This window comes from Galleria mellonella, unplaced genomic scaffold (genome assembly GCF_026898425.1).
Source record: "Galleria mellonella isolate WM207_F2 unplaced genomic scaffold, CSIRO_AGI_GalMel_v1 utg36, whole genome shotgun sequence".
NCBI classification, from domain to species: domain Eukaryota; kingdom Metazoa; phylum Arthropoda; class Insecta; order Lepidoptera; family Pyralidae; genus Galleria; species Galleria mellonella.
In genome coordinates, this window is record NW_026442086.1 from 7,497,164 (window position 1) to 7,515,453 (window position 18,290).

Consider the following 18,290-nt stretch of genomic DNA (forward strand, 5'->3'; position numbering starts at 1 on the left):
GTCCTGAGCCACCTTTTTTTTTAACGTGGGGAAATCCTCAATCCTCATGGGGAAACCCGCACACCCCGGGGGAGGCGTGCGGGTACTGCCGGACTCTTACCAGCTAAAACCCCACGGCTCATTTCCTCGGCTTCGGCTTATAGCAGCATGGTTGCGGTCCCGATGTTTATACTACGCCGCAGCCACGCCTACACCGTTGCTCATCCCCCCGCTTTGTCAGGGGGGGAGCCTTACTCCCGGAACCACCATTGTGGAGGACGTGCCGGAAGCGAAGCAAGCCACCCCTCCTTTGGGCCTTTCCTTACTTAGGTGGCATCGGACACCCCCGTATCTGGCACTGTTAAACCTGTGAGCAATGATCAACGGCGATCTTGAGCCACCTACATTCACTGACTGCCTACAATGAAATTTAGGTCGTTACTTTATCTAGTGGGGGATCGTACTATACTGCGTTTGCGCGTACGCGATCGCCACTCAAGAACCTTTCTTCCCCATCGGTTGTCGGTTCTTCGAGCTATATGACCAGCCCATTGCCACTTCAGCTTGTCCTCCTTCTTATCCTTAAGAAAAGAAATTAGAAGGGCCAAATTGAAAGTGCCCGTAACCAGCGAGCGTGTATGAAAAGATTGATGAATGTGGAAGAAGCGAAAGAGGTTTGTTTGAATCGAAGCATTTGGCGTTCCGTTGTTTCTGCCTACCCTAATGGGAGACAGGCGTGACAGACATGTATGTTATATATGTATAAATTTAAAAATAGAATGTACATGAATGTATTTAAATAAATAAATAAATAAATAAATACGAACTCCACTAAATGCAGAATCCGTAGAAAGAATAAGTAAAAACTTAACTGTTTCTCTTTTCTAGTGGAAAATAAAATTAAAATGGTTGTACGCGTCTATGTAGCCTTACTTCAGGCTGCAGCTGAAAATCAGTGCTTTGCTTTTAAGCAAAACTATCACTGAGCTGTAGCCTATTTGGGTCACTGCGACAAACATATTATCATATTTTATCTTTTGTTTTATATTAAAAAAAAATGTAAATAATTTGATTGTGTGAAGTGTAAACTCATTTGTTAATTTACATGTGTCAAAAATGGCTCAAATAAAGTGTTTATCTATCTATCTGTCTATCTTATAGCGCTCTTTCAGTTAGCCAATATGGCGCTATGTAAGTAACGCACGCTGTCATACACGGGAACGTGCCAGCAGGCGTTCCCTGTGTATGACGCGCAAGTTGTCCCGCAGAGGAGCTGCCGTACCTGCACGTGCCGCTGCACACGGTGATCAAACTGACGCCGGTAGCGTACGGCTGCCGAGAGGAACATATCGCGCTCTCAGTCGCCGCGGTCGACACGCACCGGCCCAAACCCTCTGTGAGTATATCTTATTGCTATACACATACGATACAATTTATAATACACAACAGTAGATATTAATTTTTGAATTAAAAATTAAAAATATGAAAATTCCTTGTGAGTCGTTATAAGAATTTTTCCGTTTAAAAAAAATTAATTCTAAAAACAAAAGTGATTTTTTTTTAATTGAATAAATTTTTCTTTTCGGTCATTAGGACCGTCGTTTCCGTTACGTAATAAAAACTAAATTTAATTAATTCTAACTCAAATCTATAATTATTTTAGTTGGTGTTAGTCGTTTGTTTAAATATATCACTGTAATATCAAATTGAATTGTCAATTTTATAGATGGAGATTTAGCACTTTAAAATTGGTGCCTATGATTCATTCACTAAAAAAAAAACTTACTCTTTTAACGTCTGTTCACAGGTGATACCAGCGCCGCCAATCAAACCGCTCGTCTCACTCGTTCTTAACGGCACCAACGGCGAGCAAAACGACGATGACCAATCGCACTAACGCGTGCTGGCCATAGATAAGGCGTTGCCGCCTCTAATTAGTCGACCAATGGATACTTTGACGTAAACGAGATGTAAAATAAAAAAAAAAAAATTTTGTCCGTGACTATGAGTTCTATATTTGAGACTGATTACGTGAATATAGAATATACGTTTTGAATTGTAATTTCGCGCGTTCGATTGAATGGTGTGTGAATGTATAATATAATAATTAGTGTCGTGATATTTTGATTCAGAGGGTGCGGAGACGCCATATTTGGAGTACGTTTTATACAATAATGACATTTGACATTTTACGCGCCATTTTGTGACATTCTGTATTTATAAATATGTAGATATTGTTTTGTTTTTATTGCTGTTAAATATTACATTGTTGTGATATATTTTTATATGCCAAAAATTGTAATATATGTTATTAGTGCAAATGTAAATTGAATATTACCTTTTTTAATTAATATACGGTGACGTACTGTTGTTGTTATGACCATATTGCAATCATTTTAATGACGCCACCATAGTTTGTGAATGCGACAATCTGTAAGCCTGTGAACTACAATTTAAGATTTCATTTATGATTCATGCGACGCAACTAATGTGGCATACATTTAGGTTTTATAGATCAAACAGATGTAACAGACGATCTAAATATATATTTTTTGCGTATTATTATTATTTTTTACGAAAATCAAATTAATAGAAGTTTAGTTTAATTTAAAATATCACTATTTCGAATTGGTGTGCTCTTTCGGCTTTTAATAATTCGTTTTCTTTCTTTCTTTTTCTTTCTCTCTTTTTTTCTTTCTTTTACATTAATAATCTACTAGCTGTTTAACACTAAACCTACCAAGCGCGGTCAAATGACCGTTTTTGAAATTTAATTAAAAAATTTTCATGTACAACGTTCCTGTATCACCATGTAACTTACTGGCTTTTCCTGTAATATACATACAACCCATTTTTCAATATTTACAACTTACTATTATTTACTTGTTTACTATCCAATTGGCTAAAGTCTCTTTCTATATTAGGATACATACTTTATTTTAAAGTGGTCATTTGACCGCTCATGATAGGATTAGGTATATATGAAATGTCGGTAGGTTTAGTGCTAACCACTTTTACCACATGAATTAAAATAAAAAGTATTTGTTGTTAATTAAGATCATGGTCTATCTTTGTACTGAATTTAATTCAAAACAATTCAGCAGTTTAAATAAGATTAAATAACGACATCCAAATATCTTTTCGAACTGTAACATTTCTAATTTTTTTTTTTATACAATTTTAATATTAGTTGTAATATATATTGCCAATTTTATATGTAAAAAAAAAATGAGGTATTTACAAGGATCGCATTAAGTTATTTTGTTTTTTAAGTATTTTATTTCTATAGGGCGTTTTAATAGTTGCCATTTATTGTTTCATATTATTATAAAACGCAATAAATTCAGCATTCATGCGTAACAATCGCTCTACTGCCTCTCTCTAGCGGTACAATTTAAATCCACTTATTGGTGTAATAAATATATATTTTATTATATTTCAAGCTACTACTATTATTTACAATTTACGGACAATAATGTTACTATAAGGAATAAATCGTTAAAATTTAGTTTGTTTATAGTAATTGTTCTTTCTACCGCTAGAGGCGCTCGCGTCCTGCTAAATAACAATGCCAAACTCCAAACGCAGCCTCTCCGCACGCATATATTTTTATAACTTATCTCGTTTTGTCAACTCCTCTATTACTCAATCATGTACTATTTAATAAGAATTTTTACAAATGCCTATGTATATTATAATTATTGTAAAATGTTGAATTAATTTTTATTTCAATATAAATGTAACATAAGTGGGGTTTTGTTGTTTTTTTTTTTTTATACAACTTAGAGTGGCAAACAAGCTGTCGGTCACCCTGATGGAAAGTGGTAACCGTCGCCTATAGACATGAGCAGTACCATGAACATAGAGTGTACTGTTTCGCCCATGATACCCCCCATGCATTGGCATTTCTGAGGACTCAGGTATTATTCCTCTGTACCCTGTAAATACACTGCCATATCCCACCCTTAAATCGAAACACAGCCATGCAAACAACTGCTTCACGGTAGAAACACGAATGGGACAGAGATACCCAAGAAAACGATTTTTGTACAGTCTCTTACCCTTGCCTATATCACGCTACCTACCCAAACACTACACACAAAAAAGGCGGGAACCATGAACATCACTACAACACAAATAAAAAACGTCCCATACCCGTAAATTTATATAATACTAGCTTTTACACGCGACTTCGTTCGCGTGACAACAATAAAAATTAACCTATATCCTTAGATTATACAGATAGAACATCGAGCCCTTAAATACCTGAAGTTTCAAATTTGATACCGGGGTTATAAACTGCATTGGGCGCCTACAATCGTTTTTTTTTTTTTAATATTTGGCTGTTTACATGTTACCAAATGTTTTTTCAAAATATATAAAAAAAAAAATTTCGTTTTGATTTTTTTTTTTTTTTACTATTTTTCCCCATTAGTAAACACAGTAAAGGGTACACTTATATATTTTTAAATTTGATTTAAAAATCAGGCTTTTAAGGGTTAAAAAACGAGTAAATTTTTTGTCAGCCAATTGTCAAATTAGCTGACTCGCTTTTTATTAATGTTCTATATACTTACGCATACACAATGTATCTTGACGTATCTATATTTAATTATTCAATAAATAAATTGACTTTTTACGCATTGAAAATATGCAGAATTTATGAGATACAATAAATATAGAAGTTATAAAGGAATCACTCGTAACTATTTATCACGCAAAATTGTATGAAAAAGTTGTTCCGCTTTTCACGAAGCATTTGTATGGAGACATTCTATCTATATAATCTGAACCTATGCCCTTCACCATCCCATATATTACGTGTATATCAAAACGTGTATAATGATTGGTTAAACCGTAAGGAGCTATAAGGTAATAAACAAACTCACATATACTGATACGAGATAAAGATAGATCGATACTGACCGTGGTATGTTCCTTTTTAAACTACTTCAAAAAAGAAGGAATTATAACTGTCCTTTATAAACTGATTGGGATTTTTTTTTTTTTTTTATCTAAAACAATGTACTCTCAGATTGGTCCCATACAAATTCTGTCTAAATTGATTCAATAGTTTTTAAATCAAACGAACGTCGGTATTTTTCGTGGAACAAAATCCCAAATTATTCTAATAGTCTTATTTTTCGCATGAAATCAGCTGAAAAGAGGAAAAGAACAGTCTTACTATATAGTCGTAGAATACTGACGGATCTTTATATGTAATATACGGCAGATCCGTCAGTATTCTACGACTATGACGATATATAGATCCGTCAGTATTCTACGACTATGACGATATATAGATCCGTCAGTATTCTACGACTATGACGATATATAGATCCGTCAGTATTCTACGACTATGACGATATGTTTATATTACTAACTGTACTGTTATTCACCACATCTGTACATTATATTGCTACAAAATGTAGAATTTTTTACTTTTTTTTTATACAACTTAGAATGGCAAACAAGCTGACGGTCCACCTGATGGAAAGTGATAACCGTCGCCTATAAACATGAGCAGTAACATGGACATAACAGAGTATACTGTTTCGCCCGTGATATCCCCCATGCGTTGCCATTCCTGAGGACTCAGGTTATATTCCTCTGTACTCTGTAAATTCACGCCCACCCTTCAAACCGAAACACAGCCATGCAAACACAACTGTTTCACGGTAGAAACACGAATGAGACAGAGGTACTCAAGCAATCGACTATTGTACAAAGTCTCCCTCTAATAATCTGGCAGTTGCTAACTCGCCTGTTCAGTGTGCCAACAATTGGCAAATCCCCCTTATGGGGGACGATTATGTTTAGCAGTAGAGAGTTAACGGCTTACACGATGATGCCTGAACAAAAGTGGTAATCAATGCCTAAGAGACGTGAATAGCATCCACGGAGTATCTTTTTTTATATAACACCCGCCAAGCGTATGACAGAATTAATAAACAATAATCCTTGCCCATAGACAATAACTAAATCCACAATTATTTTGTTCTCAGTACTTAGTGTGTGTAGTACTGATTTACTTTGCAATTGATTTTACATCTATTCAATAACATTCTATCGAAGTAAGTTTGCGAAACTCTCCGGTAGAGGTACAGTTAAATGTATGGAGCCATAAGATTACAAATATAAAAATACAACCGAATTGAGTAGTTCCTTTTTTTGAAGTTTATTGAAAATAGTTGGAAACGAGATCATAATGCGTAATGTATTTTTTTTTTATATAACACGCTAGTGTACGCTGTCAATTTCAAATTTTGTTTTTCTTTCTATAAAACTTCAATTTACGATTTATTACGATTCTCAGATGATGCACTTACCAATGAACAATTTTCAATTTCATTCTAGAAACAAGATTTTTCCATCTTGTTGAATACAATATTTTTCTTTTTATTTATACAAATTATATTGGAAAGTTTTTTATAGTGCCATCTTGTGAAATATTATTGAGATATATGTGAAGCTCCATCTATGATCGAGTAGAATAAATTATTGAGCACGGAGGAATGAACTTTGAGGTGGGTGAGTTCGGCAACATCATACCTACGTAACGATTTCGTAACTACTCTCAGGGACATACATGAGTGTACAATTTTTACCACGATATAAGTATATAACCAATAAAACCCGTGTATATAATAGATAAGATGTAAACTACATCGATCTCTAGCGAAACAAGCGAAGGCCTAGAATATTTCAAAAGGGGTTATATACATAAATAGGTACCTACTTAAGGCGCTTCATCCTCAATTGTTTTTGAGACGTTAGAAATTCCTGCGCAAAAAACGGACTATCCAAATAATTAAAATATGTTTCTAGGCGATTGAGCACCAAACAGGAATGACCTATTCATAAACGCAGTATAATATATATATTTAATTTCGTTTTAAAAGTAATTACATTTCTCTTTAATTTCAATTTAAAATTTTTCTAACGTAATTTATTTGTTTAAAAAAATCATTTAATTAAAAACTTAAGAAGGTTAGTAGGTAAGTATGATACGATATGATACATCTACCACAAAATTAACACAGGAACAAGCCCGTTCGACCCACAATGCTTTTTATGTAGTACTGGCAGAGTAAGGAGATGACCGATAATCATATGAACTGAATCTAATGTCTTTCCATAAGAACAGTCCTAACCTGTTTCTTTTAAATAAATTCAAATACAAAATATATACAGTAACATAAATACAAAATTGGTTAAAAAAATTTTGAATTTTATGAAAAATTTGTAGGTAGATACTGTACCATAGATAAAATAATACCTTTGTACGTACCCACTCTTTGGATTATATTCGATAGTGTGCCTATCTTTGTCTATTTCCTTGCATAGGCAAATCATACTTATTTATATCTATTATAAATATAAAAAATGAATATGTAAACAGAGAAAATTTCTTAATCTAACGTATGTTATTTACAGATTTATTTACTTTCATTATTTATTATATCTATCTATACATCTATTAATATCTATGTTATGTATCATTTAAGTATAATCAGAATATCTACTAGGATCTATATCTAGACGATGTATGTCTATGCTTTTCATATATATAGGTAGGTAGACACATTCTATATTGGTAACCAACCAAACGGGTGTTTGCAATAGATATACCTACGTGACGAGCGTCCACTTCGGTATATATGTACAAACACGAGCAATCAATAAAATACGTAACTATATACTCCCTGTTGTACCGCCTGCCGAGCTCTGTACCTACCGGAGTAGCGCTTTGTAGGTACTTCGACATTTTACCTACAATAAAATGCAGGATAACGAAAAGTAAAAAGCTATTTTACTTTTAAATGTTAGATAAAAATCACCTTTAACATTAAGGCATATTCATAAAACTAATATGTACCTACACGTTGTAATGACTTCACAGTTTATCAGAATTAACTGTATATCTTATGTAGGTACTTACTTAAAAATGTGTTATGTAACTTTACGTATATTATATACTAGCTATAGTCATAGTGTAAGGAAAAAGCTCTTCAGACAGTGTTCTAATTGCATATTCTGTGGTTTGTAGCAAGTACATGTAGGATTCATAAATTCTATAGAATGTAGACAAAGTAAATAGTTTATTATGTACATTCAGTGATAGTGAACTTCTAAAAAATAATATTCTTATAGAACTAGGTACTTAGGGTGTATTGATTTTATGTAAGAAGAGCTGGAATTAATTTAATTGATGAAATCTTATTTGAATTGTCTATAAACGTTCAGAGATTGTTTAAAATTATATTAACTACGTATATATAACCACATAAAATCAAATGTGGGAACAAACAAAGAAGTAGGAAATAAGGAAAGAGAAAAGCATATGGTATCGATTTTTAATATCGATTAATAAACCATAGATCGTACAAGATTCTGTTGTCTTTGACACTCAGCTGTCATTGACATTTCGATTTTCTTAGGTTTTCGACGTTTGAAACGTATGTAATCTAAGAAATGAATTTTGCAAAAAAAAATTCGAATAATAGATACTTATATAATTATTTCATACAAAATGATTTGTCTAATACTGAAATATGTGTCTATAAATATATAATTCACTATTTTGAAGAATTACGCTTGTGATGGTGTACTATACAATAATTAAACAAAGATGGTTTCGACGTTGAATCTTAGTGAAAAATACAACCGAGGTGCGCCATATTTCAACGTTTATGTTATTATTATATTTGTACTGTTTATTTTCGACATAATGTTAATCTCCGACTTTTGCAGTTAGAAGAAACTTTTGTTTCTATTTGGATGTACAAGATCAAGGGCTTGCTAGATCTATATCACGAAGGATACAAGATATGGGTATGGTAAGTGTCTAATTATTTTGTGTTAATTTACCGCCAAAATCTGTAATAAGTACACAATACTATATTTATGTGTACGTAGCATTTTTGGTTAGCTATATAGCATTTATAATATGATTTATTTACGTATAACGTTCGATTAACCATTTCTCTGGGTATTTTAACGGCATACTACATTTGGTCATATTATTTACATTCGGATATACGAAGTTCGAATCTAGAATGTCATGAACGATTTTTTAATTTAATTTATGTTGTTCTGATATTATATCTCTTAATTTAATATGAAACCTTGTCTGTTAGTATATATTTAGAAAGTATTAAATGTGTTTATTTTACCATAAAATAAAATTTTAAAAATATGTATTTTATTTTATTAAATACTTACGTGAAAAGAATTACCATAGAACGGAACGCACTTTCCTTACCGACCAATGAGAAAGCATTCCCCCTTCCACACAAAAGCAGCGCGGGCAGCGCCTCTTGCGACAAAAACAAAAATTATCACGAAATATCTCCATCTTGTGTGTGTCAGATTTGTGTTTGTTGTTACTTTTTCAATTTTCTTTTAGTTATTGTGCGTAAATGACATTAAAAAGTGTTTGTGTTACATCGTAAGCAATAAAAATTTACATTATACATTGTGGGAAGTTCTTGTGTTGTAATACATTGCAAATTCGTGGTATATCTAATAGTGACGAAGTGCCCGTCTCAGTGACTAGTATATAGTTACTTATTTTTGTGATAAGCGGGCTGCGGGGCTCTCGCGGACGGCTTTTGTGTAAGTATATATGCTCTATATTACTTACGAATATTTGCCGACACAGCGATTGTGTCAGAATTGTTTAGAAAATAGTTTTAAACAGTCGTGTATTCGCCCGTGGAGCGTGTAGCTCACATTCGATTTTAGGTCATCTTTTGTACTGTCGCGTTAGAGCCACTGCCGCAGCGCTAAATGCAACGGGCCGAGGCCGCGCGCCGCGCTCTCTCGTGCTACAGTGCACTACATCCATTTTAAAAGCCGTTTGAAATGTAGTTTCCTTTGGGTTACGCGTGTATATGCTTGATTTTTGACAGTTGATATTGCTTTTCTGTAATCAAAGAGATGTGATTCTTATGGCAAGCGTACTAGGGTTTAGTTTGATATGAATTGGTGTGGTGTGTTATTTTTTTGCGCGGGACGATTGGCGGGAGCGGTGTAGGGCGCTACGCCACGGCCGGCAGCGTCCATACTACGCCTCGTCGGCCGTGTTTCGAGGAAAACTGTATGATGTGTCGCCGTGTCGCGTCGGTACCTCACGAATGCTCGCCCGCGCCTTGTAATGCCATTGTTTCTCAGTACTATGTGTGGGGACTTTTTCTAAGAATACCTTCCAACTTATTTTCTCTTTGTCAGCATAATTGCACCACAGTCCACTTTGTATAACATAGTAAGCAAGATTTAAACACGTTGTGCTGACTATCATAACATAGTTTATATATACATATGTCAGAAAATGATGACATTAACATTATGTTGCCATACAAGTATTATGTGAATTGACATCTTTGAATACCTATTAGGGTTGGCACTTAAATTTTTGCAGTGTACAATAAAATTTCTTGATCCTAATAATATTATAAATGTGAATCTGTAAAGATGTTTGTTATTCAATCACACAATTATGGCTGAACCAGTATTGTTAACACATATCAGATTGTAGATACTTATTGTATAAAATTTTATGAGTAAAGCTGTAACAAACAATTAAAACATAGTATTTTACTGTCAAAATGTTGACTAGAAGAGAATGCTACTAGCATTAATTCCACCTTTTGTTCCCTACATTCATTTGGTTAATAAAGTTATTTAAATAAATGGTATATATTGACTACAAATCCGAAATGGGAATAATTCACTGTTTGTGCGAGTGGTATTGAATCAGAAAATTTGTTCAGTTTCCATTTTGTATTATTTATCATTTAAATTCTCTTGCTTACTAAACAATCTTTGCATGTCTCTTTACAAAAATAATGGTCAATAAAATGAAGAACTTCCAAAGATAGGAATATTTACATATCTATTTTTATATTTAAATAATGAATACTGTAAAAACATCAAGATTTTTTTTTTTTTTCAAATATTCCATTTGTGTCAATATGGAGTTTACTTACTAAAATTATGGAATGCACAGTGAAGAATCTAAGAATATTTTTTTTTAATAACAAATATGTATCACAGTTACTATGGTTGACTGGGAGAGAAAGCTTTTAGCATTAGGTCCGCCATGTACACATATTTGTACTAGTGAATAAATATTTATTAAGATACAATTAAGCATATACAGAGCAAAATCAAAATGTTAAATCAATTTATATTTTCTTCTTCCATTCATAGAGTAAGAAGAATGTAAGAAAGACTCTGTTTTCCGCACTTAGCCTCTCATTTGGGCCGTTGTGCATATTCATAGAGTATAATATTAATACAGAAATTATGTATTATTTAAATGAACAATAAAAAAATTAGAAAACAAGTGTTGAGAGTCCCGGCTGTGTGAGTTTGTTAGTATAGTATGGAAGGCTCAAATTGTCAGTTTTAAACCAATGTTCCTTTGGTGAAAATGTACAGCTTCACTAATAGATCACTTAACAGTTTCAATTCCACTTGTTCCATATTACAATATCAATTTGTGTCATACTGCTTGAAATATACTGTATTTATATATCTAACTAGATCTTAACTATCTTGGTATATTTATAATTATATATATTATATATAATAGAATTCATCATGATGGACTAACTGGCCTGTTTTCATTCTCATCTATCACCCTTCACTGGTGCTCCGCCAGCGTATCCTGTTAGCGCAGGCGGGGTTACCATACGATTTTCACCCATCAAAAAAAAATCTGTCATATGTACCTTTTTATATACATGCAAGTTAAATATATAATAAATACCTTGAAAAACTTTCATATTACAATAGTTATGGTACTGATATTATGTAGAATTTTGTCATTTAATCATACTTTTTATTTTAATTATGAAGTTCAATGAGATTTCATATTTGACCACCATCATACATTAACATAATGGTATTTTAACATCACCTTCAAGAAAATAGTGTATTCCTTTTTAAAAGGCTAGCAGCACACCTGCAATGCCACTAGTGTCATGGGTGATCATGGGCGGCTGTGATCACTTACCATCAGGTGAGCCACATACTTGTTGGCCCCCTGTGTTATATATATATATATATATATGTATATACACACACACATATATATACACACACATATGCTAGAAAACTTATGGGTTAATATCCTTGTTCAAATAAACTAATATTATAAAGAAATTTTTTATTATTTTATAGATTTTAACAATTATTTTAAATCTCTCTTCTTCTATAGAAATCTATATTATCAGCCAGTAACATAGGCATAGTTTTATTTTTAAAAAGCCCTGTAAAAGGCGGTAGTCAATTAAAAAGATAAATTGTTAGTACCCTATAATTGTACCCTTTCAAGATTAAGAATAATAATCACTTCTCATTAAAATTTACTGTATCTATTATTTTTAATTGTCAAATTATTAATGAAATATATGATTGTTGCAGCAACAGGAAGTGTTGTTGACGTCGCGAGTGACCCACGTGGTGCGAGACGTCCCGAGCGCTGGTGGCGGCGGAGCGGAGGCGGGGGGCGCGGTCCCGGCGCGATGGCGGCGCTGCCGTGACGCGGCCCGGGCGCGAGCTGATGCCATGCTCCAGAGGGTGCGCCCTCACATTCACCCACTTCCGCACGCGCCACCCGCGCACAACCACAACTACGTTCTCCTCACAGTACAGAAGGTTTGTGTCCATTCATTCCACCACCAGAGGGCGCCACCCTCATACTAGTAGTTTTTTTTAATGAGTGAAAATGACATGGTAAACCTGCAAGTGTATATTACCATTCCATTTTCAGTTAGAGGTGACAGGTGAGGTTGAAAAGGCAGGTCAGTTAGCCCATCGTGATGAATTCATGGATAAATTAGTCACTATAGTTTCCAGGGGGAACTGCGTGGAGGTCGAATTGAAAGGGTATATTGATAGCAATGGGGACTAACCTCTTCATTACTAACAGTCCATTCCTCCCACATACAAGTAGTTTGTATTTATGAGAAATGAACTGATGGGCCAGCCTTCACTATCGGTATGTGCCCTACCAATACTGATGAGTGGGGAGGAAATGGATTGTTAGCAATGGAGTTTGACAGCCCCATTGCTTGCAATATGCCTTATTAGGTCGACCTCCACGTGGTTCCCCCTATAAACCAATGTGAACAATTCTTGTTGAATTCGTCACAACCTGCTTTATCCTCACCTTCATGGGTGCCCTGCCAATGTATACCGATAGCGCAGGTGGGATTACCATTTCATTATCATCTATTAAAAAAAAAGTACTGGTGAGCGATGATAGATGAGGATGTGAAGAATTCCTATTGAATTTACAATTTATAAGGAATTAACCACAATGGTTTCCAAGCAGTAGCATGTGGAACTCAATCTGGCAATTTATTTTTATACCACTGAAGTGGTATTATCTTTCTATTATTTATTATCTTTCTAATATTGCGTCTAAATTGCGCCCATCAAGTATTCATTCGTTCCATTCAAAGGCATTCCACAACCCGTATCCAATAGCGAGGACGGGATGCCTTAAATACTGTACCGCAAATCATAAAAAAAAAGACCCACCTGATGGTTAACAGTTACTGAGATTATTGTAAATTTCAACAACAAATGCACAGCTAAATAAATCAATATGATCATGGCTTTGCACTTGATAACCAGAATTTAAATTATATTTCTGTATGATATATTTCAATCAAGTCTTTTAAGTCATAATTGCCTTGTCCTTTCCCATTTATCTGGGATCATCTCAGTATGTATTCCTCTTCCACAAATTCTGTTAACTATCTTTTGCGGGCTTACTCCTGTTTTTATGCATATTATTTTTTACATAATCCATCCACCTTTTCTTCGGGTGTCCCCTTTCACATCCATCCATTTTAATACTATGTTTTTTTTTATACAACTTAGAATGGCAAACAAGCTGACGGCCCACCTGATGGAAAGTGGTAACTGTCGCCTATAGACATGAGCAGTACCATGGACATAACAGAGTATACTGTTTCGCCCATGATACCCCCCATGCGTTGCCATTTTAATACTTTCATTATTATATACTTTCTTTAAATTTATATTATAGGTCTTACATTAAATGTATTATAATCTTCTAGTACACATCTCATGCTGCTATATGTACTAATTTTGGTATATTGTGAACGTCGTAAGATTCATACTTGGCATGCTTTATATACTAACATAATACAAAACTGTCAATTTCTTCTCTTATACTAACTAAGCAATATTAATAGAATGTATCGCTAATATTACACATCTTTCTCTTATTCCTATATATTTACATTATATTTATTAATCTTTCAGGCTATAAATCTATTGGATAAACTGTACACATTCTTCACGGCGCCGCGTATAGCGCATGTCAGGTTCTTCACTAAACCTTTTATCAAGATTGAATTTTTGGACAAGTATGAATCAACATTTCTACAGTATAGTAACACGATAAACTTTCTTGCTTACTAACTGCTTCCTTCATTTCATTTCAGAATATGTAAACCGATTTTCAAGGAGTTTGATGAATGGCCTGAAATATTAGAATCAGACTTGCCCAAAGAGAAGAAAGAGAAAATAGAATCATCGGAAATACTGTTAAGTAAAAATAGCACTACACATCAGAAGTAAGTAATCTTTGTAAGAAGTTATGTTTAGTAATATACCTGCATTGAAACATTTGTTAATTGATAAATACTATGTCTGTTTCAGAATGACGAGGAAAAGTCGACCACGTATCAAGGAGAGGGAAGAAAAGGAAGTGAAGGGAGGTTACTGTGAGATGTGCAATACTGACTACGTGGATGCAGCGCTACATCGACGCTCGCCACATCACTTGGCGTTCGTCAGGGATCACACTAACTTCCTTGCACTAGACTCATTAATAAGTTCCGGTGCCGACGTAACCACATTCCTGGATAAAGCAACGCCAATTAACGGTGAAAGGAGGTCCTTGCGAAAAATATGCAACGGAGACATGGATCAGCCAAAAAATAGGCGTTCAAAACGATCTCAAACACCAGATTCAAATACAAATGGAAACCAAAGTCCTAGGCGCAACGGAGGATTAGATGATGAAAAGAAACACAACACGAGATGTAGTAAAAGATGCAACGACGCCCAAACGGAAGATCGCCAGTACTACAAAGTTGTTGGTGTAAGCACAAAGCTTAGATCCAGCGGCGGGTTTACAAACAAAAGAAAGGATTCATCTCCTAATTGTAATGGTGCCAAACCTCTAGTTGTGAAGTTTAGAAAAGTGAGACGGTCAGAATTGTCAGTACTAAGTGATGAGGCAGAGCAATTCATGTTTCCAAAACGTGCCAGTTCAACAAGCTCAACGTCATCAGATGATGAGGATAAAGTTCTAAGTCCTAAAAGAAAAACGCCGCCTCAACCACCCCCACCACCACCACCTATGACTGAGAGGCGAAGGTTGGCGCGACCATTAGCACTAAAAGAGGAATCCTCCGAAGAAGATAGTTGGCCAGAAGATAAGAGGAGACGCAAAAGAAAGGCGCCAGTTGTAGCGAAAAGAAGCAGAAGAGTGCCCTGCAAAGTAGCAGTTACACCTTCTGTAGAACTTGCAGAAGAACAATTACCACCTGTTGTTGAACCAGCTCTGGCTCCTGAACTACCTGAAGGTGAAGTCGTAAGTCCTTTACGGGAGGAACCCTCAGAGAAATGTATGAAGTGGGAGGACGGTAGACTGAAATACACTCCAGCTGTGGAACAATTGGAGTTTGCATTTGAATCTGTACCCCATAGTGAGCCTTGGTTTGAAACTTTCAAACGACAAGACGAAGATAAAGTTCTAATTAAAAATATACCACAATATTTTGGTAAGCATTAATAATATAATTATAATGTATTGCAATACTGGTTTTTTAAACGTCTAACAAATAGTTTTCTTTGTTGCAGCTTTATACTCAAAATCACCAAAGTTACCATATGAAGTTGGTCAGTTACCACCTTTAAAACCTAACTGCTGCTCACTAAGTGATCTCGTTAAACGAGAAGAGAAACCTGGACCATCAAGGTTATATGGGACTCGAGGGATGAAGAAGCAAAGAATTCGGAAACGAACTGCGGCAATTTTAGCATTAGAGGGCCACCCAAGAAAATCTCCTAGAGAACACGCATCCACATTAGCCATACTGGGCTCAGCTGGCTTATTGCACAGACGAAAACATCCCGACGATACAAAATCGACAGCATCGGAAGACACAATTAGTGATATACAAAGCAACCTAAAAGTTGAGCCAGTTTTATCAGAATCACAGGAAGCATCGGAGAGACTTCAACAGTTTTTGTCTGAAGTTTTCGAGGATGTCGCCGATTTTGAATTATCAGATGGAGCCGTGGAAGGCGAAACTGCGGTCACCACGTCCACGAATATTCCCGATGTGTCCAGTTTAGTTCTCGAATGTCAAGACTGCGATATAATAAGGAACGAGATCAAGGAGGGGGAGGTGGATCGGGCGAGGTCGAGACGGGGCAGATTCAAGAAGAAGAATAGAACAGGATGGCCAAGTAAAAAGAAGCAGACAAAGAAAACTTCCAGGGGGAACAGCGCCGACGTCGAGCGGAAGACCGACAGCAGCCTAGATCGGTCGTCCGCGGAGCCGCCCGACGACGAGACCACCCGCGACACGCTCAGCGAGGAGGACCCAAACCTGTCGGAAACCGAGAGAGACGACGTAACGCTAACGGAGGACAGGGCGAAGCCGCGCGAGGTCGACACCAGTGTCGCGCGGGACAAACTCAGGTCCGACGACGACTCGCAGGACAAGAGCGAAGCCACAGACGTCGACTTGTCACCGGAGCGAGTTAAAAACGATAAGAACATACATATGGATCTAAAGCTATTTCTCCGGGACGACAAGTCGAAGTCAAAAGCTGAAAAGGACGAGAAGCGAACGTCGCGGCCCTCGGTGTCCGAGGACGAGAGGGAGGTTCGGAAGAAGAAGCGGGCGCTGCAGGGGCTGGGCGGCTGGCTGCAGCCCGTGGTGCGCGTGGCGCGCGTGGACCCGGGCGCGGCGCGACGGCTGCGCTCGGCCGCCGCCGCCGCCGCCGCCGCCGCCGCCGCCGCCGCCGCCGCCGCCGCCGCCGCGCCCGCCGCCGCGCCCGCCGCCGCCGCCGCCGCCGCAGCGGCCTCGCGCCGCGCCAGCCGCCCGCGGTAGCCTCCGCTCCCCTCGGCTCCGCGTCGTAATCCAGCGTGACCACTACCATTAGGCTAAGCGTATGCCGAGACGCAGTCGAAGCAGCGCTCGCTGCGCAAGCCGCGATAGATTTTAACATAGTAACAAGATAAATTACGATGTGACACGAACTTATGTAGCCACCAACAAAATAGACATTTATACCATTCTTTGCGTATCGTAGCCCCGTCATAGATAGCGCGATACGTGCGCATCGATTTTTTTTTATGATAAATGCCATTTTTATTTTAACAGCAATTAGTCAAAGACTGTGAACATCCTGAGATGTTGTTTGCAAGTAAATAACTATATTTATTGCGTCGCAGCATACGCTTAGCCCCACTGTTGATATTTATTTTATACATATTATCTCAGTTTTATATTAATATAAAATATTTCATTTCCACATAAAGTGAACGTTGTGTGCGGATGGAACAGTATTTAAGTTAATTTTTGTTATTCGAAAGTAATATATGTCGAGGCTCCACCCTTCGGATTGTAAGCGATGTAAATAGTATTGTACCATACTATATTTAGAGTCGGATGGCATGTTGTGTGTGCAAGTGAAGTGCATTTAGATGTTGCGAGCTTAGTCTGTATATAAATGTTAATGTATGCTTAGTGAGTACTGTTCTTTTATTTCTACGAGATGAAATTTGTGTCATATAAAGTTTCATCTTTAAAACTTGTATAAATAATTATTCTAATGCAGTGGTTTTATTTTTAAATATGTAACGATACAATCGCCAACATTTTTACTTTTTCATTTATTTTTTTATTAATCACATTAGAAAAAAGTATTTGGTACAACATTGGATTTGATTCCGACTTATTAACACCCTAATAATTTTTTTTTATATTACTTAGGTATGGCAAACAAACATTCGACCCATCTGATAGTAAATTGTTACCATAGCTATATATATAGGACTATATGTCCTATATATGTTTATACGTATGTATAAACTGAAATGATTTGATCATTACATCTCGAGCATCGCAACAACAAAAATCAGTTTTCTTTCAAAGAATACCCATATATGATATATATTATTTTCATTGCAATTCAATCTTAATTTTGTTCTTTATTTATAAATTTAAATTTGATCTACTGGA

The 18,290-nt window shown here is 36.0% G+C and overlaps 2 protein-coding genes across 4 annotated transcripts in view; both read left to right on the top strand.

The window, feature by feature from the left end:
• The window catches only part of LOC113520497 (6-phosphofructo-2-kinase/fructose-2,6-bisphosphatase), a 46,369-nt gene extending 42,637 nt beyond the window's left edge, over nucleotides 1-3,732 (top strand). For both annotated transcript variants that reach the window (XM_026905841.3, XM_026905842.3), the window contains exons 8-9: nucleotides 1,248-1,375; nucleotides 1,787-3,732. In XM_026905841.3, coding sequence (XP_026761642.1) covers nucleotides 1,248-1,375; nucleotides 1,787-1,876 — 218 coding nt within the window. In that variant the 3' untranslated portion in view covers nucleotides 1,877-3,732. The remainder of the gene's footprint in view (nucleotides 1-1,247; nucleotides 1,376-1,786) is intronic.
• Nucleotides 3,733-8,404: 4,672 nt separating this feature from the next.
• Nucleotides 8,405-17,881, top strand: LOC113520716 (uncharacterized). Of its 2 annotated transcripts, XM_052897278.1 has the most exons (7): nucleotides 8,405-8,651; nucleotides 8,734-8,819; nucleotides 12,412-12,645; nucleotides 14,287-14,390; nucleotides 14,469-14,600; nucleotides 14,686-15,815; nucleotides 15,895-17,881. In XM_052897278.1, exons 1-7 carry the CDS (start codon nucleotides 8,612-8,614, stop codon nucleotides 17,154-17,156), a joined length of 2,988 nt encoding a protein of 995 aa, XP_052753238.1. In that variant the 5' UTR covers nucleotides 8,405-8,611; the 3' UTR covers nucleotides 17,157-17,881. The 2 variants fall into 2 exon arrangements, with proteins under 2 accessions (XP_052753238.1, XP_052753239.1); XM_052897279.1 differs by lacking the exons at nucleotides 8,405-8,651; nucleotides 8,734-8,819; nucleotides 14,287-14,390 and having other exon boundaries at nucleotides 12,418-12,645.
• Nucleotides 17,882-18,290: the final 409 nt, after the last annotated feature.

Coding starts and splice junctions, on each gene's coding strand:
- LOC113520716 (XM_052897278.1), top strand. CDS start 8,612: ATGGTTTCGACGTTGAATCTTAGTGAAAAATACAACCGAG. Junction 8,820..12,411: donor GGATACAAGATATGGGTATG/GTAAGTGTCTAA, acceptor TGATTGTTGCAG/CAACAGGAAGTGTTGTTGAC. Junction 14,391..14,468: donor AAGATTGAATTTTTGGACAA/GTATGAATCAAC, acceptor ATTTCATTTCAG/AATATGTAAACCGATTTTCA.